The 27,013-nt window shown below is 33.5% G+C and overlaps 3 protein-coding genes across 3 annotated transcripts in view; 2 read left to right on the top strand and 1 right to left on the bottom strand.

The window, feature by feature from the left end:
• LOC106126811 (inner centromere protein A) overlaps positions 1–27,013 on the top strand; it is a 40,089-nt gene that overhangs the window by 8,658 nt on the left and 4,418 nt on the right. The window contains exon 2 of the mRNA XM_013324679.1: positions 1,524–2,003. Coding sequence (XP_013180133.1) covers positions 1,836–2,003 — 168 coding nt within the window. The 5' untranslated portion in view covers positions 1,524–1,835. The remainder of the gene's footprint in view (positions 1–1,523; positions 2,004–27,013) is intronic.
• On the top strand, positions 4,552–17,035 carry LOC106126810 (malate dehydrogenase, mitochondrial). Its single transcript, XM_013324678.1, has 7 exons — positions 4,552–4,884; positions 5,618–5,840; positions 8,307–8,451; positions 11,181–11,360; positions 15,046–15,246; positions 15,543–15,754; positions 16,490–17,035. Exons 1-7 carry the CDS (start codon positions 4,638–4,640, stop codon positions 16,737–16,739), a joined length of 1,458 nt encoding a protein of 485 aa, XP_013180132.1. The 5' UTR covers positions 4,552–4,637; the 3' UTR covers positions 16,740–17,035.
• LOC106126812 (inactive pancreatic lipase-related protein 1) lies at positions 17,120–24,462 on the bottom strand. Its single transcript, XM_013324682.1, has 8 exons — positions 24,319–24,462; positions 22,845–22,944; positions 21,592–21,740; positions 20,547–20,613; positions 19,749–19,936; positions 18,854–19,072; positions 17,436–17,589; positions 17,120–17,250 (listed from the first exon to the last, which is right to left on the bottom strand). Exons 1-8 carry the CDS (start codon positions 24,356–24,358, stop codon positions 17,187–17,189), a joined length of 981 nt encoding a protein of 326 aa, XP_013180136.1. The 5' UTR covers positions 24,359–24,462; the 3' UTR covers positions 17,120–17,186.

Below are 27,013 nucleotides of genomic sequence, written 5' to 3'. Positions count from 1 at the left end.
GGAACCGCGAGGTGCTAAAAATACTGTTATTCATCTCTTACTTTTTTACTCTTTTAGTAGCCTTATTTTTTACATATGGAAAGCAATTTTGCTTTTTTAATACTAACTCTTTTTTCAATCAATGAAAGCCTTTATTACATGGATATTCTAATTTAATTACATCTAGAAAAAAATTGCAGTAGTAAAGGTCCTAAAAAATCAACGTCGGTAGCTACTGTTTGCGATAAAACGGCTATTGAGTAGAGGGATATTGTGACATCGGGAGACTGAGCTAGTCGGGGCAATATGTGGCGTCGACTGGCACAGGGTAATACCGTATACCCAATACAAGCACCAATACGACCGCTATCTATGTAGACATCAATATCGTTCGACGTTTACAAGTTTCCTGTTTGCAACAAGATTATTTTTTTAAATTGCGTTTTTATTTGGTATTCACAATAGGTCATTGATATTTTTTAGATCGCATTTTAATTTACATAAAATTCCTGTAATGCTTATTATATGTCTCTCAATGTGAATCTTAGATTCATGATCTCCAAGCAATAATTAAAAAAAAAATTTCAGTATAATTAAGTAAGAATAAAATTTCGTAAAAGGTATTGTTTTGTACGCAAAAAGCTGTACTTAGCGTTTATTATAATTTAAATAATTTGTCCTTCACTTTAACCCGGCTAGTTACCAAGTATAAAGTTCCTATTTCAAATTTAAAGCTTTTAATTTTTTTCCCAACGAATAATGTAAAAAGTTTTTACGTCAGCAGTTAATTGGAGCACCAGAAGTGCTCCGATCAACTCTTCCAAAGTTGAAGAGCCTACTGAACATTTTATACACCTTAAACGACCTGGCCACTTTTAATTTAAACGATTAATTTTTGTAAAATAAAAAAACAACTTGTGGAACTACTAAACTGCTAAAATCGCGCTGCCTAGTTTTAATTCGTGTATATTGTATTTCGTGTTAGTCGCCATTCAGTTAGATTGTTTCGTATTATACTTATATTATACTATATAATTTGGAGCGAGACCTTTTAATTATTTTCATTGAAAACGACTGTTGTGAAGAAATACGAATATATTCAAATACAAAGCAACGCTTGCCAAATTTTTATTTTCAAGGTTTACTAATAATTAAGTTAAAAATATGCAGTTTTCTAAATTAATGACTTTAAAAAAGAATGACAAAATCATTACAAAAACCTTCCAAACACTATGAAGTTTCTGTCCAAGAAAAATGTCCGTCATACTCGTTACATTGAAGTTGTAAGAAATTGCAAGTCGTATATCGGCGCAGGTCCCCGGAGGAAGCTATCAATCAATTTATTGCCCGTTTATTGCTTCTATTTCGGGCTTAGGCAAATTACCTCGTGACTATAACGGTAGCTTCGGAAAAACTAATTTTCCATGATGATCCACTCGCTTGAAGACGTGACGTCTGCAAAATTGGATTTCAACACTATTTGTCATATTGAGTTACACTTTTTTTATAAATCATTTATCGTATTTTTTTTCTTTTTGTTACAGATGCCGGCCAAAAGCAATTGATTAAACAACACAATAATGTGAAAATAGGTCTATTATTAAAGCAATAAAAACCATTTAACGTAGAAACCCCGTAGCATAGTGACGCTATAAAAAGTGCTAAAAAGTCTAGTCGTAGTGCATACAAATTCTTCCATACTAAGTCTGTAGAGTAGACGTTGTGATAGTGCAAGATGAATTCTATGACAATTGTCATAAAGTTCATATCAAGTTGTGTGATTCACTTCACGAGGTGTACACCGGTTGGTGATGTGTGTGCCTAGTTAGACTGGGGGGAATAATGATAATACAAAGATGCCGCAACGCGCGTCCTCTTCGTCCAGCTTAATGCGACCCTTCGTGGTGTTGGCGCTGCCCGGGATGTATTTGCTGTATAAATACAACCAGTATCGGCAACAGCAAATGGAGACAGCGCGGCGACGAGTCACCGAGCGGGAGCTGATGCATCTTAACACCAAGATCGTAAGTAATTTCATTATTCAGTTAAAGTTTTTAATATTAAAGACACATCAAGCAACCCAGCAACACTGACACGACCGCTGAAGGCCATTGAGTGTGGCCTATGATGGTACAATGTGGCCACGCCGCAGGCCATTGAGATTTTTTAATATGAGTGACAACCTTAACAGTACTGAGGCAGCCCTATGACGACAATGATGAATTTCATAACATAAACATGACGTTAAACTATGCTTAGAAAATATAACGTAATAATTATAAGAGCAATTTTTACGGCGGCTATTGTAGGTGCGACCTACATGCGATCATCGTGTCTTCCATAATGTTGCAAATTTTTAATTACCAAGATAAAACATATCTAAATAAAATCAAGGTAAAAATTGTATTTGTATCCAAGTTATTGGTAATGTAGAAACACTTCTAATTAATTGGCTTCTCACATAACGAGATTATCATTAGTTGATTTTAGTAAAAAAGAATCTTCGAAAACGATGTTAAAGTGTTTTGTTAATAAAACAAAGTTACAAGTGCCAACACCAATGGTAAAAGTTTCATTTCGAAGCGACGTAATAGTCTCAATAGGTTATGGAATTTAGACCGTGAAAATCAATGGTTCTGCCGTTGATTTTGTGCAATATAATTTGCTTAATATCGTAGCTAAACATTTCATAAAATTGTTCTACTATGCTGTTCCTATTATGTTTATTTTCATTTATTGAACTTATTTTTATATACCATACATTATTAAAGCAAAGCTTATAAAAAATAAACAATAACATATTGCATAAAATGTATTATAAAATATCAAAATTCAACAATTGCGCAATCATTGTCTGAAGCAAATATTATTTAAACTATATTTTAAGGAGGGATGAAAATATGCTCTTATATAGTGTTTTCGCAAACTCGCTGTTAGGTTATCAAAACGTACCAAACCATACCTAAGCTGTTATCGGCAGTTACATAAGCTTGATTCCTAACTTGCGACTCAAAGCATCGCGTGCGCGTCACGCGACTTCCGGTCGTACATTTATGATGGATCACGGTTTACACCTCGTTATGTACTTTTGGTATTGTAATACAATGACATTATTTATTCATTTATCATTGTTTCAGATGAAATTTTTTATTTATAAAATAATTATTGAATATTATTTTCTTATATGTAAAATTCTCGTGTCACAATTTTCGTTCTAATACTCCTCCGAAACGGTTTGACCGATTCTCATAAAATTCTGTGAGCATATTGAGTAGGTCTGAAAATCGGCCAACATCTATTTTTCATCCCCCTAAATGTTAAGGGTAGTCTACCCCAGAATTTTAATTTTTTAGACAAACACGCGGACGGAGTCGCGGGCGATAGCTAGTTAATTATATGTATTTAACTTGTCTTGCATATCCGAGTGCGTAAATCGAATATAACTTAGTCACAACTTTTTCGTACTTAGAACATCGACAGAGAGACAAAAGTCTCCCAGTGACATAAAATAGTATATTTTGAATGCAAAAACTTATATTTGTAGCCATAATAGTGAAAGTAAAAACTTTTGTCGTTTAAAAATAAAAGTTAATGGCTTTATAAATAGAAGTTATCTCGAATGGAGTAGATACGAGTCAACGTTACCGGATTAGAGCGAGCGAGGTCGAGGGCGTCTCATGCTAGCTGTGGAAAATATTTATTGAATATTTCATTATAGAAACATATTTCTTTCTCTTCAGTTTTATCATATAATAATGCCCGTAACTAAAAAATTGTTGAAGATGATTATGAACTTAATAAAACGAAATATGTTCAAACTGGAAATATCCAAACTTATCAAAAACGGTTACACTCAGTACAATTTTGGCAACAGTATCTTAAGGCATAGTGTTAAAATAAAATTAATAAATAATAAGAGCTATAATCTTAGATCTATCATCGTGCTATCTCTTATGGACTATCTCGACTGCATTCTCAATGACCCTAAATGCAAAAACTCTTGTCACTACGTCTATTTCCGTTTCACAACAATCTTGTGGTAAGCCGTCCGTTCAGAATGCACTATTAATACGTCAGTGCCAAGGTGAGCCGTTGCCCGGAGCGCTTTCCCTCTCGACTCAGTCCATTGTTAAAGACCGGACTATAAATACATCAGACTATCGAAACAACTCAATTACCGTTCGAATCGTTCGTTATCGAATCTCGACTATAGCTTTCATTGATCGATTGTAGAGATTAACTCTTGACATTGAATTAGACTAATAGATGTACGATGAAATACTTTATTTGCTATCTCCAGGAGTTTAGGCTTATATCGAAATTGGAAACCCTTAGTTATATTTGTCATTAAATATAAACAATGTGTATCCAATTACTTTGATCGTTTGAATATAAGTCAAACGTCAAACTAAAATATTACAGCTCACTAGCGCCTTTTTGTCACTGTCAATTTTTTCTTCTATTCCCATATATGTTTTACAATTTTACACATTTTCTGACACAACCTACCTCGACAGCAGCGCCTCTCTTACCGGCTCAGATATCATTGTTTGAAGCATTATAAAACAAAGTAATGCTGTCAAACTTTGGCATGTGACTTTAGATTTTTAAACGATCCTGAAAGAATATTTTTTCGTAAATATATCTAAATTTTTGCAATGTTTACATCAAATCTTATATCAAAATCTAAATATCTGTTCGGGAGTCTGATAAATAGACATGATAATTACTTTAGATGTTATGCGAAATTTAAAGACGATAATAGGGATTGCAGAAGAGCTATTGTAGACATACCAGCTAAGAAGGATGAAGTGTGTCCCGGGCCTTGTGAGAGAAGGAAGAAAAAGAAGGGGATACTGCACAAAATAAAATTGAAAATTATTGAAGGAGGCACTAACTTTGGAAGTATGCTCTTAATTTGATTTATGTTGCGATGATAAGATTGAGAGAGGACATGAGTGAAAGGATTGAATTCAGATTTCGGGGCTAAAAAATCAGTGGAAGAGTAGTACAATCGAACCTGGATAAGCAAGAGTGCAAGGATCACGACGTTTTCCACGCTTATAGAGGTTGCGCTCCAACCCGAGTGTTCCACTTATGGAGGTCTTCCCTTTGGTCCGAAAAGTAATTCTCGCTTCCGCTCCAAAAGGACTGGTTGACAATGGTTTAGTCATCAAAATATGGTTATTGTAACGGTAAAAGTTGTTTTTTGCAATGAAAATGAAGTACCTACTGTTAATAAAATATCGCCTAAAGACATTTTACCACTAAGACAGCTTATAAGTCAGTGTTACAAGCGACGATGAAATTCTGTGTAACACCGTGATTGTTCATTTCACTCTAAGGTGTAATAAAGTGCTACGTCTCGACGGAGCTGTAATTTCGAGAGTTATGTATGTTCTGTATTAGTAAATAACGTTTTATACACACAACTGGGAAATAGAAATAAGCGACATCGGCTTCGTATCCGCAAATATTACCCATCAGGACATATTGCATCCTTTAAAGTTGTAACAAACCTTTCGAATCTTTTTTTATTCTCAAAAATTGCATTATAAAATTATTGCACCTTTTTTTTTACAAAGAAGATATTCTTATAGAATTATAATACGAAATAAATTTTTATAAATTCTGGTAGCGCCATTTCGTGAATTGCGTTGTGAAGAAACGCAGAAGGAGGGCAAGAAGAAAGCGGCTGCACAGATTGTGCCGGAGGGTCAGAAGGCGTTGCCCGCCCCCGTGCGCGAGCCCCTCCCGCTGCCCGCACCGCGCCCCGGGGTTCAGGTATCGGTGCTTGGCGCTGAAACCACCGTAGGCCAGTACACATCGCTCCTGCTAAAGCAATGCCCTTGTATTAAAAAGTGAGTCTAAATCTTCATTTGTTGAAAATCAATCCATAAAGGTTTACTTTTTCGCTTGGCACAGGACAGGGATGGGTTCGCTGAGCTGACGGCCAACCTCCAGTAATGGAGAGGCATTAGAAGAAGATGAACGGTTTAAGATAATTCAAAATACGTAAAATATATTTGTTTTCGTATTTTTTTTTGGAAACCAGATGGATGGTTGCGAGTTACTTAACATATGTTTCGATAAATACATTTTAATTTTTCGTCGTATTTCCGTAGTTTATGACGCCGTGTATTACATTTTTGTGCGCGTACAGAAGTATTACAAAAAACATAATATTTATATTTTATATGCCCTCAAGCCAAAATTTAAGAAATAGATACAACATTCAAACGCCCGTGTAATGTATTTTCCCTCAGCGGCCAGCAATAAATTTGGATCTTTGTCGGGAAAACGAACCGTGTTTTGACACCCCTGTCACTGGATAAGACGGAACATCTCTAGAGACGCAGTCGAACGGATTTATGAGCCGAGTCTTGCAATGACGTCACGGCCTCATGACTGCTTCTTACGGAGCAAAAGTAAATCAAACTTTACTGCTACTCTGGAATGCTTTTAAATAAAAAAATAACTTGATCTTAATTGACATATTCGTAAAACGAGGGATAAACGAATAATTATAGTGCAGGCGTGTGTATGATTAATATTCATTGATTCAGGACAAATTAATGAAAAAAATCATAATTTCACCATCCACACATTATAAAGAGTCAACAGACATTTAGCTGAACACCAGGGCAGCCTTCCGGGAAATTTCGTTTACCTTCGACACTTGAATTCATCGCAATGGAGCGTTAATGGAATTTATGATGTGTTTTTGAAAAGCAATTTCAGTTAAACTTGAAATAAAATCTACAAAGTCAATGACTTTTTGATGTCGCAAATAATTTTTTTTTTAAGTTTTTTACGTACGTAAAAAGGTGAAGTTGGAATTTTTCAGCTAATTTTCATTTTCAATAACTTACATATATTCTAACTTAACATTAAATCTTGAAAATGAAAGAGGTAAATTACATTTTCAGGCCGCGTAAAACTGCCATACACGATTCCCCGCACGTGGGACCTCTAAGGTATGAAATAGGCGCGCATCAAACATTTACACAAACCTTGGACGTTTGTTATATGGATCATTCAGTAAACGTAATAAACGGAGCAGAGATTTTACGATTCGTGTCGCGTTATTTGATTGTTTATAATGCCCTTTATTGCAACCAAATAATACAGTCAATTACATACGTTGTCATTGATTGCAAATTTTATTAAAAAATGCTTTTATCACTTATTTTAAATATTTTTTCTAAAATTAATCTTGAGTGTAGTCTAGTCTGTTCTAGCAATTAAGACTGGAATATTTACTTGGACACATATTGCCGCAATCAAGGTCTTTCTTTTACTTAGTGATCAATTAACGACCTTGAGTGCACTTTACAAAATAGAAAAAATGTTGAGTTTTTAATTTTCTGACAAATAGAACGTATGAGTCATAATAAAATCAACAAAATCTAGCTTTAGCCAGTCTACAGTAGTACCTGTCGTATCTAAGCTGTGTAAATGAGATCTATTATTAGTCTGTACGTTTGCCTAGAACTAGAACAATCTGTACGACCACTGCCACTCAGTTTTGAATCACAATTTTTTTTTCGTCGTACCCAGTGTAAGGTGTTGTTGCATAATGTTAGTCTCGTGGGTGTAAATATAAGATAAAATATTATATATGAAAAAAGGATTTATATCAATAGACTCCATGCGTTTTTCTCTTTTTATCTCTACAAAATAACAATCATATTTCCGAGTATCTTCTATTAATTATTATCTATCTTGGAATTAATCCTACACACTTTATATCGTAAAGAATAAATAGCCTACATTTAATAAAAGCTTAATGTGAATTTTTTTTTAAATAGTCATCTTTAATTATTTAGATAGACTTGCACACAGCTCTCAGAGTGTTCGCATTTCCATGTCAAGAGATCACAGCTCGCCGCTCGCGTTTGCCAGCTGTCTACTGCGGCAAACATAATCAGTCCACAGTCAAATGTTATTAATTATGAAGCCATTAAATAATACAACTAATAGGCGGAACGAATAGTTTAAATGGCACTTTATGAAGCATTCACGAAGATAGATCTTAACTTAGATAAATTTAATATAAATAAAATCAAATATTGTGTTTGATTTGATATTTTCAGTGCTTCTCGCTTGGAGAGTGTATTTTATTTTTATACCAAAAAGTCGTAGTAACATGGAGAGTGTTAATAATAGAACTCAATTGTAGACAACTGGAATTCCTAACTGGCAATAGACAGTCAAAACAGTTGAACTACACATGTATGTCGACTCAACCATGTGTAGTCAGGAAAGTCCAGTGCCGACTTTCTATCTTTTGAGGCTAAGTATCCAAATACTGGGTTCGATTTCAGACTACGCCTATACGAGGCGCATTGTCCCCTGCCAAACTGCGATCGCGACTTGTGCCAAGTGGTGGAAGACCTGCAGCATATCAACACCAACTGCCACATCCAGGCATTCAGCTGCACCTGCTGCGATCTGGAAAGATGTTTGCAGGTGCCCTTTGACGATTAGTTACTGTAACTTGCTAGATATTAATCTCAATCAAACATCCGATACTGTTAGAACGTATTTTAGACGTATGTTTGTATTTTAAACAGACTTTTATTAAGTTTAGTTCGTTGTAAAGATTTACAAATAATTATAGTAGAGTTTATTTATAATAGTTATCTGTATCTTTGTTTAAACTGACAATTGTACTTTGAAGTATCGTTATTTAAAAGTAATCGAAAGTTTATAATTAAAATGGAAGATCATCAATAGAAGACATAGTTAGTCCGCTAGTTCTTGCCACCGTCTTACGGTAACAAAAAAGTTATGGGTTCTAGAGTTTAGTTAAGCTATCAAACTAATTATACCTTATTTCAAAATTACGACAAATTATTAAAAACTTTGAAGAGTACACTCCTACTATTTATGTTTTTGACCCATTTTATGTAAAGACCTTTAAAATGGTCTAACAATTAAAAATACAGCAAAATGTGGCGCACCATAAGCCCTTTTACAAGTTGATGACCGTTGGAGAGGTATTTATTTCAAGCGAAAATATGACTACAATTTTACCTTCAACATTTTGTCATATTTACCGTTTTTGTAAAATTTTTCAACTTAAGATAAAAAAATTAAACTACTCTAAAAAAAATTGGTCGATCTCATATACTTTTTATTAATTTCCAAGTTTATGTTAATCTGAAACCTTACCAACTTATTACTAAAGACACAAAATTTGTATAAATTTTCAGTTTCCTCATACCTAAAAGCAAACATCGATAAAAACCTCCCAATAGCGTAATATATTTGATTTATGTCTTCTCTTTCAATATAAAATGTCTATCTTTACTTTTTATGCTTCCGAAGCGCGCTGTTCAAATCATGAACCAAGACTACGTATAAATAAAATGGTTTAATGTCAATTCGATATTTATCATACAACGACTCTCCTTCAAAAAACTTATAATGGAAATAATTAAAATTCTCTCTCTCTCTCTTTCACATATAAGGCGTCTAAGGTGTTTCTCATGTACTTACTATAAGTTTAAAGCCAAGACTTCAGTTTCAGTAATCTATTTTAAGTAAAATTCGATAGGCACCGTTCTCTATGCCCCTACGAAATTTGCATTTCGTAGAGCCTCGACACCGCAAGCACCAGAGAAACTGAACAAGTTTGCTCCACTTTGCACTTAACTTTATTATCAGCACCGCTGCACTCTTCGGTGTAAGCGATTGATACACGGTTATGTAACACGGTAAAATGTGTTAAATTGGGTATACGCGAGCTGTTTTCTTAAAACATTACCAGCTTCTTTATCGTATAAGTTACAATAATCGCTTTCTGCTTATCTACAATTTTATTGGGATGAATTTTGTAACACAAAATCCCATCATCGTTTCTCATAGCAGTAGAATCCTAAGCCAGTATAATATAGTGCTTCTTTGAATTGAATCCCTAAACATCGCAATCGGTGGACTCCTGGCTGAACTTGAATTGAAACTCAAATAAGCCTTTGTGAAAGGAACAATGATTAAAACAAATCAATTTTTACCTTCTTCGAATAACATTTTCATTAGCAAATATTCCAAGTAAAGTGTATTAGTCACAAATACCAAAGCAGTCATTAAAGGCTGAACAAAACTTCTACAACAATAGCGTGGGTGGAATGAGAACTTTTTCCCGCTCGACTTGTTTCGTCAGTCGTGCATGGCGTGGCTTTTGCAGGCGGGTGGCGACCCCGAGGGCTGCCAATCAATACGACAAACTACACCCGACCGCGAAATACACGAATGAAACTTCGCAAGAATCGATTTTGGCCTTATCTCAATCTGGTTGTGTAATCCATGCAAATAAAAAAGAGTCATGCGTAACTTTTCGACTTAAGTATTAAAGTTATTATATAATAGGTACTAAAAAGGCTGTCGAGTCACCAGCAGAGACTATCAAAAGATGAGCCATTGTAGACAGTTGAATTTGAAATGATTGTACCTAAAGTCAGAAACACGGAGTTTGTTTTTGGACCACTGACGCTCGCTCGCTCATTCTCGTTTAACGTGATGTATGGTTGGCGATGAATGAAAATGTAAGTAAACTAAGTAGTTACCGCCTAAAATCAATGAAAAACAAACAGTGCTTTTCATCTAAAAGACCAACTGATCCGAATGTTTAGGCAAGATCTTAGATAAGCATCCAACTTCTTGGCTAAGAATCCTTATGCCGGTGAAATATACGAACTAACAAAAATGTTTGGCGAAGATGCTAGATAAGAATCTGAATTGGCAGGCTATCGCGTGTCGATGGTCAATGGAGACGCACAACTGATTAACAGCGTGCCACTTATTGGGCGCTAGTTGCCGACAAACGACAACCTCTGACCGCGCCCCCCAATGCCTTTATGTTACGTTACAGGTCAATGACTTATTTTTAAACAATCCCATATTTCGTGCCGTACACCAGTTCAATTATTTCACGTCGCTATCGCTCCATTTGTTTTAATTATAGTGATTGTTTATTCGTAATTAAATAACTTCACGAGATCGTATTAAGGTAATGGGGTGGCAAGAGATGGTAATTTAGGTCAAACTTTGGATTGCTCTCATTTTCATAACCAGATTAAACTAAACAGAAGTAGAGTAGACCGTATCAAATAAACTTTTAAAGTAGCAATTTATAGATCATATGATCCGTGGACTGTAAATTAATTCTTCCGTATATCGTTATATTTTCTTTTTAGAATACGGATTTAGTGCTTATTATGGATGGAGGTTGCAGTACGGATTCGTATGAGAAGCGATTCAGCGACCAAGCGGCGACAGTGAAGCGATATGCGGACGTGATTGCTAATGAGTGCCCAAAGGCGTTCGTCATAGTCGCCGCTACGCCTATTGACTGCATGGTACCTTTGATGGCCAAGGTTGTATTGACACTTTAAAACTGTTTACACTTGTAGACACTCTAAAAAAATTTAATAGAAAATTGTTTGATATTTTCTAGATAGATAATATCTTCCCGTACGTCTAATTTTTCTGTAGGTCCCTGTTGTTCTGTTGATTTAAGATAGGCAACGGCCAATGGGCAGCAGTCACTTCGCTTTGGTGAATTCTCGTGACCTCTTGCTTGTTCGCTACATTATAGTATGAATGAGAATCTTACAAAATTTAAAAAATTTCTCCTAAAATATTTCAATTTGGAATTGTATTTTTAGTCTGTCCACATTATTTAAATTGAGAAAAGTAAAAGAGAAAATTCAGACTGAGGATATCCCCCCTTTTGAAATCGTTAAAACAGCAATAAACACGTAATATTTTTTTATAATTAAAAAAACCATACAAGACTAATTAGATTTGCATAGTTGTAGCTACTGCAATTCAGGATCGTTACATGGTGTGATAAAACTTTACGAACTAATAATATTGGGCCATTGGCACTTTATAGCTGGAATATGAGTCGTTAATTCTTAGATATGGATGTAATCAGCGCTTTATGAATGCAGCCTGGCCATAATCTCACAAGTTATTGTTACGAGTATGTACAAACAGACGAGTGATCAAATTCCGTTTGTCATATTGAAAATTGTTGCCCTCTATTTTTTAAAGAATACTCTTTTTTTGTGAAAAGTAAACTGTATACTGGCATATCACAATATCGCTGCTGCATTTGCATAAAAAATAAAGCGATTCGAATTTCGAACGCATTCGGCGCGCAACGGTGCAGTTTTCAATCTGTGGTTTCTGTTCCCGCTTCAAACGCTTTCATTATGAGCGAAGCGGTGCGTTCTAGAGATCGGATAAAAGCCGTTATTGCTGGCTTGCATCGACTGCACATTGTAATCTACGCTTTTAAAGTAAAAGGTCCGCCTCATTTCAATAAGTGATGTCGGTTCGAGATATTTTTTCATAAATGTAACACGTAATTAAACGCCAATGTACAAAATAAAAATTTAATGAGGTACAAAAAAATGAATTATCAGTGTTACTAACTTGCTCTAAGATCAATGTCATATCGTAATTATCAAGAACGTTATAATAATATAAAGAAACTAACCGTCCTAAAAATCATTTCTCAAAGCAACTTAGGGGTCCTCGGTCTTATAAACGCGACAATTCCATCCAATATAATACAGATTTTACCTTAACGACATCTCTACAAGTTGAAAGGTACTCATTTATAGAGAAATTTCCTCGAAGTTTCCTCAATTAACTGTTGCCCTTTCATCTCTTGATAAAGAACATTCCGAACTGAACTGGCTGTTATTAGACTAATTGGAAATGCCAATATTCACCAATGTTTTTGAAAACATTTTTAGTATCCATGATTAGTATATTTTTTGAATATACTATTTCCAATTTTAACGTTGACATTTAAATGTAAAATATATAATATTATTTAGTAATAATAAGTTTAATTTCTTTGTAAGTGATTTTATTAAAGGATCAAATAAGAGTTTTCTTGTAGATGTAAGTGTTTATTAAAAATATCAAGTTTACTTAATCCTATAATCTAATGTGTCAAGCATGTAACAAAGAAATAATTTTCCTTCGTGACCCGAGATACAGCAGTGAGTTGAGTCGCGACAAGCAAATTTAGTGACGCAGTTTCACGGTACATTAAACTGCGTAGTTCAACAAAAATTTACTGACCTATTTTAGTGTTGATTGTATTTCAGTGGACGTTGTTTAATCCAAATTATTTATGTATTATATATTGTATACAAAATTTCTGGTGAGTTTTTTTTACTACATTTTTCGACGACAGCGACATTCGTTTTATTTTTCAAGTTTCTTATCTATAAAATGCAATTAAATCTTTCTTGCCTTTCATAACAGAATTTCTCAATAAGCTTGTGTAAATATTTATTTTTCATCCAATGATGTTGGCAAATCCTTGCGTATTCCCGGTGGGTATCGGTGACGTATTTGAAATGGAGAAGTTTATAGGAGCGATTGTTCTCAAAGTCAATCAAGTTTATTGAGCTGTCGAGTTTGATTCTGTTTGTTGTAGCGAATAACTTATTCCATTTGGTGTTTTCGAATAATCACTATTGCTATTTTGTGGCCTTTGTGGTGATTTTTTTACTATACTTTGGTTGGAAAGTTTCTAATGAAAAATTACTCTCATAATTACATGTTAAGACGCACAAAATACAGATATATTTCGACACAGAGAATGTAAAATGAGAAATACTTCTTTTTGGTCATCATATTTTGAGACGTTACAGATTCAAAAAACTACGAATAATGATAAACAGAAATAAAAAGTAAGTTATGAGGAAAAACCTCGAACTTTCGCAAATTATTGTTCCAAGAATGCCTTTGATGTGAGCTTATGAGGGGCGTGCGTAGAATGTCCCGCGGCAATGCGCTAATGACCCGTCGACATAAACCTTGGATTGTAAAACCTTTTTACGTACTAACATAGAAAAGGCACTTTCGTAAAGATTTTATCATTACGACGGTGAAAAAAAGATTAGTAGAATATGCGTGGATATAAATTTTAATTTACATTTCGATTAAATGAAACGAATAAAAACAAAACATCGTAAATGAAACATAAAACTACATATATGTATTTCTTTAAATATCTTTTACAGTGGAACACAATATTCCCTCCCTCTCAATATTATGTTCATCGTTATTGACGATAAAAATCGTATCATATAATGCTTTAACTAAATTTATTAATATCCAAATAAGAAAATAAATTATGAATGTCTTAAGGATTTATTTGAACAATTTATTCAACTGCTAAGTAAACACCATTCTTCTTATCATCTCGACAAACTTCATAACATTCTGCTTCACTACTGTTTTAACTCATTGAAAATGAAATGTAGACAATGCAGCTAATGGTCGGTAACCTGATCCTATTGTTGGTGTAAACAGTTGCACACCTTTTCAAAGAAAATCGCGTTTGTAACATAATATTAAGCCTCGTGTAATGCCTTTAGAAGCACAATTAGAACACAACTAACGATAATGTAATAAGATAGGAACAAAAGAATAAATTACGTCATAAATTGCTATAAGCTGTACCGAAAATTCCGAGCTGAATATTTTAAGAATTTAAAATCTCGTATTCATAGTCTTAACGACAATAAATTCTTAATAAAAGAAACCTTTAAAATGTAATGTTTTGTTTGATTATTGTATTTCTTGATAAACGTAAACTATAAATAAATACTTTGTTACGGAATTGACATTGAAATAATTCAATTAAATCAATTAAGTGCCTCAATCGGATTAATTTCGATCGGTACGCGAGTGTGAAAATCCTGTTAAGAAGATATTCAAGGATTGTGTTGTTTTTGTATTCAGTAAATCCTATCTCGCGACTCTATAACGCATATATTCTTAGTACTTATAACGTTATATTAAATAATAGGATTAAAAGAATCTTTACGACAAAAATTACTTTGTGATTTTTGTAATAAAAGTACGCTACGGCTAGCTCATACTTTGCGTATTAAAAATATTTGATGCCAATATGACAGAATTGATTCCTTTGTTTTCTCTTTTACTTTTTAATTACCAGTCTCTTAGGTTATCCTTAATATACATACTTACATATAAACTAATATTTTAACTAGAATTTAATCTCAGGCTCTATCAGACATGGGTTGGTACAGTCCCCGTCGCCTCTTAGGTTCCCTCGCGGTGCCCGAGATGAGGGCTAGTACTTTAGCCGCAAGGGCCCTGTGCCTGGACCCCTCCTACTGCAAAGTGCCCTGCGTCGGTGGAACGGAAGGCGGGGCTTTAGTGCCTTTATTCTCCAAAGCTGTAGAATACTTCGATTTTACTTGGGTATATTTATTGTTTTAAATTATTTAAAAATAACTTCCATGCAAGACTGATATTTTTTGCGCACAGAACACACCTCGTTGTCTTTCAAAAAACTACTGACTTTTCTTACTGTAATTGAGGTGTTTATAAATCGGTCTATTGTACATCGAAATAATGACATTTTTAAATGATCTTAAATCTAAATATTGCGATAAACTTTGAGTTGAGTTGAGTAAGACCACAGTAGTATCAATTATGTAAATTTAAACTACTAAATGAAAGCTATTCTTCGCCTTTAGTTGTCTCTCATATTTTAGCATAACGCTGAAATGTTAACGGAGACAGTACGCACATCATCAGCGGCGGTGACCCGAGCTGACGGGGAATGCGTGCGCGCAGCGGAGCTGAGCGAGGCCCATGCGCTCGCAGGCCTAGTCTCCAAAGTGGCCAATGCCCTCATATGTACCGATATACCACATGTCACTGGATACTGCCAAATGAACCCTGGACAGGTTATTTGTAGTTCGAGGTAATCACTGATCAAATCTTGAAACTTGGTAATTTAGCATCAGAATAGTATGGTCCCTTTATGCTTGCCTCAACTACGACCTTCCCTTCGTATACGGCTTTGTCACGGTATAGCACCAACCGCTTTCATAAAAATATGATTTATTTCTTATGTTTGTAGCCCTGTGATTCAAATATCAGAACAGAGTAACCTCATGACAGTAAAATATAAACATGAATATTTATTTTCCCTTTCAAGTGTACACTCACAGTCTAAAAACAAGGAAATATCAATTTTAATATGAGTTGTTTTGTTTCGTATCTTATTTGCATTTCAAAGGAATACGCATTCATATTAATGAACCAAATAACAACAAAGAAATTTTGAAACTTTGCTTTAAACTTGGATATCTCGCTCATTTTAAGTTACTTAAGAAATAAGTCTACAAGTATTGGTTGGATAAGTTACTGTTTCAACTTGTTTATAACTTAGTTAACAGATTGTAATACGCCGATTAATTTTAATTCATTATAATACAAAGTTCTCAATGCTAAAAAAAAAAACAGTTTACCTTACAAATAACTTAATATTAACATACTATGTTTAAAAGAAGCCAAACTATTTATATAAGTTGTGTTATCTTTTTAAATGCGGACTTTGTCTCTTGATGTCTCTTAGAGTAGATTTATTACGAATCTATACTAAGGGACCTTAAGGAAACCATACAACGTGTCATAATTCTTAACGTTTATTCAGATTTTTAGCAAATTTGGTGGAGATCAATGGATCAGGGATCACGAGGAACTTTGGATTGCCTAAATTATCGGATACGGAGGTCACGCTTATGAATGTTGCGATGAACGAATTATGTTACAAAGAACGTCTGGTGTGCGAGTGGTACAACAAATACTGTAGCTCATCCTGTCGATTGGAAGCTTCGCAGTTGCACTTTTTCACGCCGAAACATTATGACAGATTCGATGATTGCGCATACGCCAATATGTAAACACATCAAGACAATCCGTCCGTCTGTCTGTGATCATGTTATTTATAAATATAGTTGTGGGATCCATTTTACATTTTTATTATTTTTGTAATCCATGATAATATACAAGTGTTACTAATTATACCTGATACTTTGACATTTCTGGTAGTAAAATTGCATTGTTACATAGTATTGAAAACAAAATTATAAATTCAATATATTTTATTACAACTACTTCTAAATCACCAAATGCATTTTATAGCATCTTTGATTTAAAGATATTGTTCGAATGACTGCAATAAAACTTTCCAATCCTCTTTTGCTTTATTTCATTCCTTTTGTAATTTTACACAAAATAGTGACTAGTAATGGTCCTCGTTCCCACTAATAACTTATTGTAGAGAGATATAGCAGACGGAAATATATTTAAAACAGTAAAAACTATTCAACAACAACAATCTTAATTATTTATGGTCCATTCCTCGCAAACGGTGAATACTGATTCGTCTCCAAGTACATTATCCCTTTGATCCTGAAAAAAAAAATCATTACGTAATTTTCAATCTCTGCGATTCGACTGTAGTGACACATGTAACATATTGGCATCCCTCACCATTCTCTTTTATAAAACAGAGAGATAAATATATTTCACGGTGTTGGCAGTTGATATCCCATGACAAATTAGTTATCAGAAAGATATTGCATTCTAATACTAACGGTGGTTGAGCTCCTATTCCCATATATCCGTCAACACTGAAGCCGCAGTTACTCGTGGGGTTCCGCCATGTCTTGCACAGCGTAGCGGGGAATCCAGTTGGGTTCCTGAGGGACTCCGCGTAATACCGCCACGCTCGAATATGGCTGCAACCATCTGAAGATACAGAACTTAATTTATTAGGGCACTAAATTAAAACTATCCTGATAAAGTTGAAACTGCTTGTCGGAATAAATGATTTGAGAAATTACACAATAGCCATTATTCTAACCTAAAGGCGGTTAGCGACGCCGCAGGGCAGAGTTGGTGAAGTTAAATCATATTTGAACTCTTTCGATCTTTATAATCCAACATTGTATTTGACAAAATCAATTTGTGACGAAGGTCATATACCTATTTTAAAGAAAAAAAATGTGACCTGGATAAAGCCCAAAAATTTTTACATCGTGGTCGAAACGACTGTGCGATAAGAAATCCGCTATTGACATTTGGACATTGTACGGTATTTGGCTTAAAGCCAGGCGGGGCATGCAGCGACCTGCAGTTCTGCTCCCAAAGGTGCTTTATGAGTTAAAAGTTCAAACACTCTGAGATCTCGATAAAAAGGCGAGATTAAAAACTGTTTCCATCTCCGTGCACGACTTTAAGATCTTAACAAAATATAAGGATTAATAAAATTTTTCCTTTAAATTCTAGCATTGTCCAACCGTGTGGCAAAAATGTGGCAATAAATTGGACTTCCTTGGCACAAATCAAACTTAAAATAAAAAAGACTAGTATGGATAAAGTTACACAATCAAATATAAGTTAACAAATCATTAAATATCTTGTGTAAGCGATACGGCCCATAAAACGTAATAGTAATAGCTCCTTCAACACAAATAATCGTATTTGGCGTTGCTTGTAGTACCCCCCTCCCACGGCGTCTACTGTGTATCCCCCTCCCGCTTTGCAGCATCCGCGCTGTGACGTCAGAGCATCGATCGCATCCAGCCGAAACCCTGTTACGACAGTTTTATCTCGTACTGGGATAATGAAGGGTGCGCAACTCGAATCTTCTTTGTTCTAAACATGTACTGCAAACCCTTGGTTGATTGCGTACTTTTTGACATTTCATTATTAAGACATAGAAAGACACTGCGTTGTTTTTACTTCAATTAACACTTCCTTAAACCAAAATATCGTTAAGAATAAAAAAGACCAAATTCAAGTTAAACGTGCAACAGTTTTTGAAAATTCATTATTTCGCGCCAATTTTTAAACTCAACATATTTTCTATTCTAGGTTAGAATGCGTAGTGGCTAACCTAAAATGCTACCAAACATAAGTTAGGAATAGTGTTTGATATTTTATGTTATAACCGATTCCTTCTGCAACATATATAGCTTAATATAAACAGCATTTTCAAATGTTTACTTACATATATATTTCACCTCCATATTCTTAACGAGCTGATCAACCCAGCATCCCGGCTGGATCCAAGACCCATAATTGGGATAAAAGTCAACATCACCAATAGGAGTCAGGAAGCCAAAGATCCCGGGATTCGTGTGAATGACGTCAACAAAGGCGGCGTCACCCTTGGACAGGTGGCCATCTGTGTTCGTGAACGTATAACCTGGGTAGGCAGGATCCAAACCTGGGAAAGATTAATCCAATTTTAAGACTTAATAAGTTTTGTCATAATAAGATTATAATTTTCGGAGCAGAATATAAATTAAATTTATTGATTCCCGGACATTGTATTTTTACTCGAAAGATATGCTTTTAGCTGGTGATTAAAGATATTATGGAAAAATTAAACTCAAATGTATTATAAGGATATTTAAAATGCTTATATGCATTTGGAATTATATGTTTCTTTATATTCTTTCAGATTACCGCAGTGGTTTTTAATTTTTAAATCCAAACCATAAAGAGGATTACAGCTCTTTGGCTGAAAAGGAAACAAAGCTTTTTACTACGTAAAGTATAAAGAGAATAATAAATTCGCGGGTGAACCTAAATCCGAGATTAACTGTAACGCACGATAGAAACAAACTACAAACTTAGTTACTTTAACAAAAATAAATGCAAAAACTTACAAATCTAATTTAACTACACTAAAGTTGACTACAATTCAATTGTATTTCTACAAACACGACTGTGTTTTAGTGTAAGTAAACTAATTTTAACTTAAACGACAACAATAACTTTTGAATTGATTTACTCTATAAATTAAGTAAAAACTTGAAACTCTTCAAAATAGAAATATTTTTAATCTAACACTAACATTTCTAACTAATTAGAGTAAGACGTTTTTAAAATATTCTCACCAGTTATCCTGCCTATTTGTAGACCTCTGGATTTCAGCATCTTTCCCGCGAATCCCGCAGCTTCAGCGCCTAAAGAAAATCCGACAACGTGTAATGATGATGCCCTCGCGCCCACAGAGTCCAAGTACTGTATAAAGTCGGCTAATTTCACTCCCATGTACCGAGTGTTCTTAACTGCTGTAACATACCTGAAGAATAAATTACAAAAGTTTTATTATTTAAGTATCTTTTAGAATCTTAAAATTAAAATCATCATCATCGTCATCTTGTGTCAGTCCACTGCTCGATAGGCCTTCTTTAATGCCTACCACAATATAAAGTCTTATAAAAACTTCCTGCTAAGTCATCGGTCTACTAGTTATCATTTTGTTTACTTCGATACTAATGAAAGCAAATTCAATCTCGAAGTAAAGTTAGAATAGACAAAAAAGACATCTGTCATGTTCACGCCCATCGTACATATGCGGGAAACTGAGAAATATTACCATAAAGACGCAATAAATAAAATCCGCATACTAGCGTCTACAACTGAGATTCCCAAGCGTACCATTTTTGTCTACACTCAGAACGTTGGACTCTTAAATAAAGATTTATTACCTTCTGTTCAACATTTCTGACAATGATTCTATTCCGTAGTTGTAGGATCAACATTATTTCAGTTTTATTTTCAAACACTTATTGTAGAATTCCTATACGTAACCTATAATTATTTTTGATATAGAGACACTACGATACTTAATAATACACGTGTCTAGGAAATGGAATTCTACGGTTAAACAAACAAATAGAATTACTTACCAAGGGAATGGCATAAGACGTGACCAGTCCACAGATATAAAGTTACAATCACTGGTGGCTAGATATTCTGAAAAAGAAACACCAATCTGCGTTTAAATATAATATAATAATTATATACAACGAATGAGTGAAATAGATTATGCCTAATTTCGACAAAAAAAATTAATACGCAATAAAGACTTTAAAACAAAGAAAGCTAATAAGCCGATATAGACCACAATTTTCAATAGCTAAACTTGGTTCCAAGTTTAAATAAGAAATAGATGCCAAAACAATCTGTACTTATCTCTTGCACATTTTAAAGAGTTTAAGATTTTACCCAGTTAGGTCCTTTGTACACAAGGCAACGTAAATGATCGAAACTAATATTGTATGCTACAGGCATAGCAACTACATATAGTCGGTGTGCGTTTACTAGACGATTCGCGTCGACGATTCAACGTTATGGTTACGCAGCCTACGCAACGTGATCCTCGCGACGCAACCATACGATATTAATATCGACGATTTATGTCGCCTTGTGTGCGAAGGGCCTAAGAAAGTTCCATTTAAAAACTGCTTCATCAAAAATCAAATATTATAAAACTTTATCGAAACTTTTCGATACTTGACAAATTTACTTTGAAACTTCAAAACTTTGTTAATGCTGTGTAAGACTTGATAAAATTTTGGCAACGCATTTCATCCAATATAAGTTTCCACTTTGACTTTGCATTTATTATACTGGTTTTTGACAGTAAATTAAATTAAGTGAACTGCGGAAGAGATTTTTTAGATATGATTTTGATATTTAATTATACAAATTCTTAACTTAATAAGGGAGATAATAATTTGTGTCAAAGATTAACAACTGTTTTTTTGGCGTAGACTCCTTTCAATATTTTGCTGGTTTTGATAATTTTAAATTTACCCTACTGTTAAATTAATTATTAGCAGCCCAAGATGTCCACCAGGACCAAATCAGGAATTATTGGATTAGTTAAATATTATTTTGTAATGTAATATTCAAACACTATTATCTTAAAAAGGAATACTCTTTCCTTACCATCTCTCATTGTTATAGTGCTTGGTCCTGTGATAGCCTCCGAGAAGCCCATTACATAGATGACGGTTGGCTTCGAGATGTCGAAATCAGTTCTCGACAATTCTGTCAGGTTATTTGATGGGACTGTATGGAACGTCGTGGGATGCGCTCTGAAATCAAATAATAATACTATTTTATATAGTATTCAAGCTTCTATCTGTAAAAATCACGGTACACAAATTTCCAATCCTCTTTTCCAGCCCTTACAACCTCTTTTCTGCGTTAGAAAGTAATCTATGTCCTTTGTCAGGCTCTATGTGTACCAAATTTCATTTAAATCGGTCTAGTAGTTTTTGCGTGAAACATGGACAGACAGATAAAGTTACTTTTGCATTTATAATATTAGTAAGGATTCTTATCGTCGTCAGGTTTTATAGGTCCCTACCGAGGGGCACAAAGCCTACCCAATTTAAGTATGACTGAGCCGTATATAGATAAATACGCTAGTCATGTGCGGGTTTGTTCATCGCAATACATTTTATTTGTTACTCATCAGTGAGTTTCTGAATTACTCAAATATGTAACTATCCCTCTCGTTCTTACTTTAAAATCCGAGATAGCTATATAATTTTATACAATTTATTTATTATTTTAGTTAGTTATTCGGTGGTCTTAACTGATCGGATTACCATCTTATGCTATAAAAACTGTATGCATATGTATTCTTAAAATAAAAACTGTTCTTGTTACGCACGAGATCCAAGGTCAAAGATGCCGTAATGTTATGAATAATCAAAGAATTTGTGTACATTTAAATTATTAGTACATTGTTTCATAAAACAATGTTAATTTGGTTTCATGGGAATAACGTCTTGTAAAACTGAACTGAACATAATCACAACATGGCATACCAAAACTGCTGGTAAATTTTGATCTCAAAGAATCATTGATTTGTCGTGACATTTTACAAACTATTGAAGACAAATCGCCATATTGGTATTAATAAATATGAGTTTATGAAATGCCTAATTTTAGTAAGATTATAAATGCGAATGTTTTGATGGATGTTTTTTAGGAGTATCTCTAAAACTAAAACAGATCTTGATGAAATTTGGCAAACATATAGAACATAGTCTGAACGAACTTGGGCTACTAAGTTTTATTAATACCAAGAGCGTGAGCTCGTAAAATTATAAACTAACAGAAAAAGCTTGGTGTCTGGTGTATTCCCTGTTTCCCTTTCCCTTTTCTGGAGATTCCCTGGAGACCCTCACCTATTGAATAGCTTGTACTGGATATCAATTCCGTCATCTCTTTGACAACAGTTGATGCACTCGCCTATCGGAGCTGGTGTGTAACATATTTCTGCTATACCTGAAATTAAATATATTTTTTTAATATTACTAAATATGAGATTTCATTTTCAAAATAATTGTATAAAAACAATAAAACAAATATTACTTTTAATGCAAGTTTTTATCCAGAGGAATTTTACGGTTCCAATTTACAAAACTGCAATTTTTGTATATAGCATAATTTTTATTCAGCTGCTACACATTACGTATGTATCTATTTTCATATACAAACAGGTAATGATTATGTACAATAATACCATCTCACTTCTTACTATCTTACTAATATTATAAATGTGAATGTTTGGATGAATGGTTAGATGTTTGTTTGAAGGTATCTCCGGAACTACTGAACGTATCTCGATAAAATTTGGTATACATATAGAGCAAAGTGTGGAAGAACACATATGCTGCTAATTATTTTTTTTAATCCCGCTCGGACGGAGTCGCGGTCGACCGCTAGTATACTATACGAGTATAATATTCCATGACAACGTGAATTAATAGTATCTGCAGTCAACATTTAACCCTGAATGCATCACGAGTCTATTATAGTGCATCAACAATTTGCTAAGTAATTTGTATATTTACTCTATACTTGAGATGTTTATCGTGGTAAATTGGTAAACATATAACCGTGAGTTTCTGAGACCAAAATCTCCGTTAAAACATATTATCTCTGTTTTGTCAAAGATTATGACAGGGTTAACGATATAGGCATTTTGATTTTATAAACTCACGGTTATTTACGTAAGCTTATTTGATGAATATGAGAATGATTAAAAATTATTCTCTGACCAAAAAGACTTTGATCTCAATGAATGATGATTAATGCCAAAATACAATGAAATTACACATTTAAAACAGTTTGAACTTGCTCATATACATTTAATCTGTAATAATCTGTGTTTACTGAACTTTATGCAAAGATATTATTGGCATAGGAATATTACATCTGTATCTTAAGTAAAATATACGTATTAAATCTTACTAATATAACAAATGCGTAAGTTTAGATGGATGGATGGATGTTTGGACGTGTCTCCGAAACTGCTCAACGGATTTTAATTAAATTTGGCACAGACATGGAACATAGTCTGGAAGAACACATAGGCAAATATTAAGATTATTAGAGAACATATTAAGATTTATTTAATTCCGCGCGGAGTCGCGGCTGACAGCTAATATTAAATAAAGTAATACTTATTATGTTAAGAGCATACAGGAAAAGAATAACCATTGATTATAATTAACTAAATATTAAAATAACAATTTAAATAACAAATTAAAATGCATATCGAGCTCAATACAATAATTTTATCAAATATTTTGAACTTTTTTTTTAGTTTTTTTTTTCAAAATCTTAAATTATCACTGAAAATAATAAAGAACTTACCAATGAAAAAGGTCATTATCGTGCACGGAGAGGCTTTCATGTTGCAATCTTAACACACAGGAGACAAGAGGAAAACTCTTGAGTCGTCGGAAAATCATGTCACAGTCACAGAGCGACCCCACATGCTCCCCTAACGAACACAGACTCAGTACAATGCCGCACTCACAATGCTACGACTCATTAAAAAAAAACTTTTTTTATTCCATTGAAATTTAAGTAGAGTTTTTTTGTTATTAACATATATTCAATATACACTGATATCTTCCGTATATCCACGACATTGTATGTCGTAATTTTAAATTGAAATGGAATAAGCAGATTCACGTACAGAGTACCTTTCAATAGAGCCTACTACGAATGTTTATTGCACAGAGTACCTACAACAACTGTTCTCTATTTTTCTGTCTACTCGAACGGTAAATCTTTCGCAATTTACTAAAAAAAAAGCTAAGACAAATGTCGCAACGTGTTTACAGACGGTCGTATTTAAATTACAATTTGACTGAGCATTTGTTAAAATTAAATATTTAAAAAATTACAATTTTGCAGACGATATTGAAATCTTTTATTTGTTCCTCGATTTAATATTTTTGTCTGCAATATTTTATTTAAGCTAATTATTTTATATCATGTGACCTTAACATGATTCTACTTATAACTAGTTATGGCTGAGAAAAAAAATTATAAAAATATGGATCTTAATTTTTTTGTATCATAATATTTATAATTATAATTGACTTATTATGTAAATTTAATTATTAATTAGTCGTCTTTTTTCATGCCATTGGTCTCCATTGTTAAAAACAAATTATGCAAAAACTTTTTATGTCTGTCTTTTTCAACGACAATGATAATAAATAAATTTGCCATTAGGTTCTCAAGGGTTACATCTGTGCATAGGAAACAAAACTTCGGATAGATAAAAAATGGTGTAACTCATTTGACATAACTTTTCAAGACTTAAAGTAGGATTTATTAAAAAAAAATTATAAAGTTGTCCCCACTATTAGTTCAACATTTATTATCTATGACACTTATTCCCCCCTCCCCTTTAGATGTTACAGAAAGTTTTTTTATAACTCACACAAAAAATAAACAATGATTTTTCCTTTTTGGCCAGCCACTTCTCTGAGAAGTTGTTAGGAAATTATTGTTGATAGTATCTCCTGGAACAATCGTAACGGAGCGAAATTGTAGCGAATTGATTGCGTTGCCACAACGAAACGAATAATTGAACGTTTTATAATTATTAAAATAATCATTGTTGTAAATTAAATTAATGTATCTCTTTGCTTTAGAAAGTTCACGGCTAGTTTCTTACGATACGAAACGTTTCTAAATTTAATTTTTACATGGACAAATATGTATTGTTTGTCAAAATAAAGAAACCAATCGATTCAAGCATAATTAGTCTTATATGCCGCTATCAAAAGTTCTTGGGTTCATGACCTTTTTAGCGAAGCATTGAAAAAATAAATTGGTAAGATACAATTACTTGTACTTACATCATGTTTCAATGACTTACTTTAAAGTTTCGAAGGCTTTACAATATTTGTAATTAGAAACTGATTAACAATATAATAAAGCTATTTGCACATAGAAAACTAAGATATATCAAAGCTATATTAAGACTAAATATTAATAGTTTATCTTTGCTTTACTTTGATAAAAGCGGAAATAAGTTAAGGTGCGCCTTATGTTAAGTGATGACGACCATAACAAAGAAACTGAAGATGATTCTGCGTTTAATAAAATAAACATGGAAGAGTCCTTCATCGGTACGTAACATGGTATAATAAACTATTAAACAAAAAGATAGCGTAAGTCACCACTTACGCTTATCATTTTATGCCGAAGTTTAAGTTAACTTAGGAAAGATAAAACTGCAAAATTGATGTTTAATTCAAACCATTGTGCACGTGAATAAAACAGTTTTCATATTATATAAAAATTTGGGTCGTGTGTTTTAAACTTATTAACTTTAGTGTCATTGTAGTTTCAAAAAAGAAAACAACTATTAGTCGATATGACATTATGTATTACTGTGTGTACATTATTACCGTAATAGTAATACCCACTATTACCGTGCAGGTACATATGTACACAACGTGGTATTTAACGTATATTTTTAAAAGTTCATATTTTTGTTTTGCTTACTCTAGCGAATTACAAAAAGTTCATTTTATGTTGAAATTCGTGACTCGTATAACTTTGAAATAAATTACTGTTTTCTTTTTGTTTGACCTTAAAATTTTCGATAACCTTAATCCGGAATATACGGAAATCTTTTTCATCTTTAAATAAAACCGATAAAAAATACTGATGGAAATATATTGTGTTGACCTTCAATAGAGTTTGATATATCGATTGTCCAACTTCCGAGTTGAATTTTTATTAAGGATTTATTGTATTATTGGAATTGGAATATTTTATTTAAAAAACCTTTTTTATACGACCGGCCTATTACTATTTCGGATAAATCTTTTGGTAACAAATTGCCTTGTTTTATTTAATTTATAACATTATTTTAACGAATATAATACAGGTTAAATGTAAGTTATTTTTGATGTTAAAATATTCAATGTAAACGCTCCCTAATGCAGACCTTGATAGATTTGACGTTGACATGGTAACGGGCCGGTTAAATTTAATTAGAAGCTGGTTAGAGACGTTGTGCCGCCTCCTTATTAGATCC

The sequence above is a fragment of the Papilio xuthus genome, unplaced genomic scaffold (genome assembly GCF_000836235.2).
Source record: "Papilio xuthus unplaced genomic scaffold, Pxut_1.1 DF824992.1, whole genome shotgun sequence".
Classification (NCBI taxonomy): Eukaryota; Metazoa; Arthropoda; class Insecta; order Lepidoptera; family Papilionidae; genus Papilio; species Papilio xuthus.
Note: the sequence above shows the minus strand (reverse complement) of the source record. Positions and strands in the feature narration are given on the sequence as shown.

Bases quoted from the DNA above. Each gene is read 5' to 3' on its own strand.
- LOC106126810 (XM_013324678.1), top strand. From the start codon at position 4,638: ATGTTTACATCAAATCTTATATCAAAATCTAAATATCTGTTCGGGAGT. The intron at 15,247-15,542 runs GTATATTTATTG...CTCATATTTTAG, and splicing joins AATACTTCGATTTTACTTGG to CATAACGCTGAAATGTTAAC. The intron at 15,755-16,489 runs GTAATCACTGAT...ACGTTTATTCAG, and splicing joins CAGGTTATTTGTAGTTCGAG to ATTTTTAGCAAATTTGGTGG.
- LOC106126812 (XM_013324682.1), bottom strand. From the start codon at position 24,358: ATGAAAGCCTCTCCGTGCACGATAATGACCTTTTTCATTG. The intron at 21,741-22,844 runs GTGAGGGTCTCC...ATTTGATTTCAG, and splicing joins CAGTACAAGCTATTCAATAG to AGCGCATCCCACGACGTTCC. The intron at 17,590-18,853 runs GTAAGTAAACAT...CTGTATCTTCAG, and splicing joins TATGGAGGTGAAATATATAT to ATGGTTGCAGCCATATTCGA.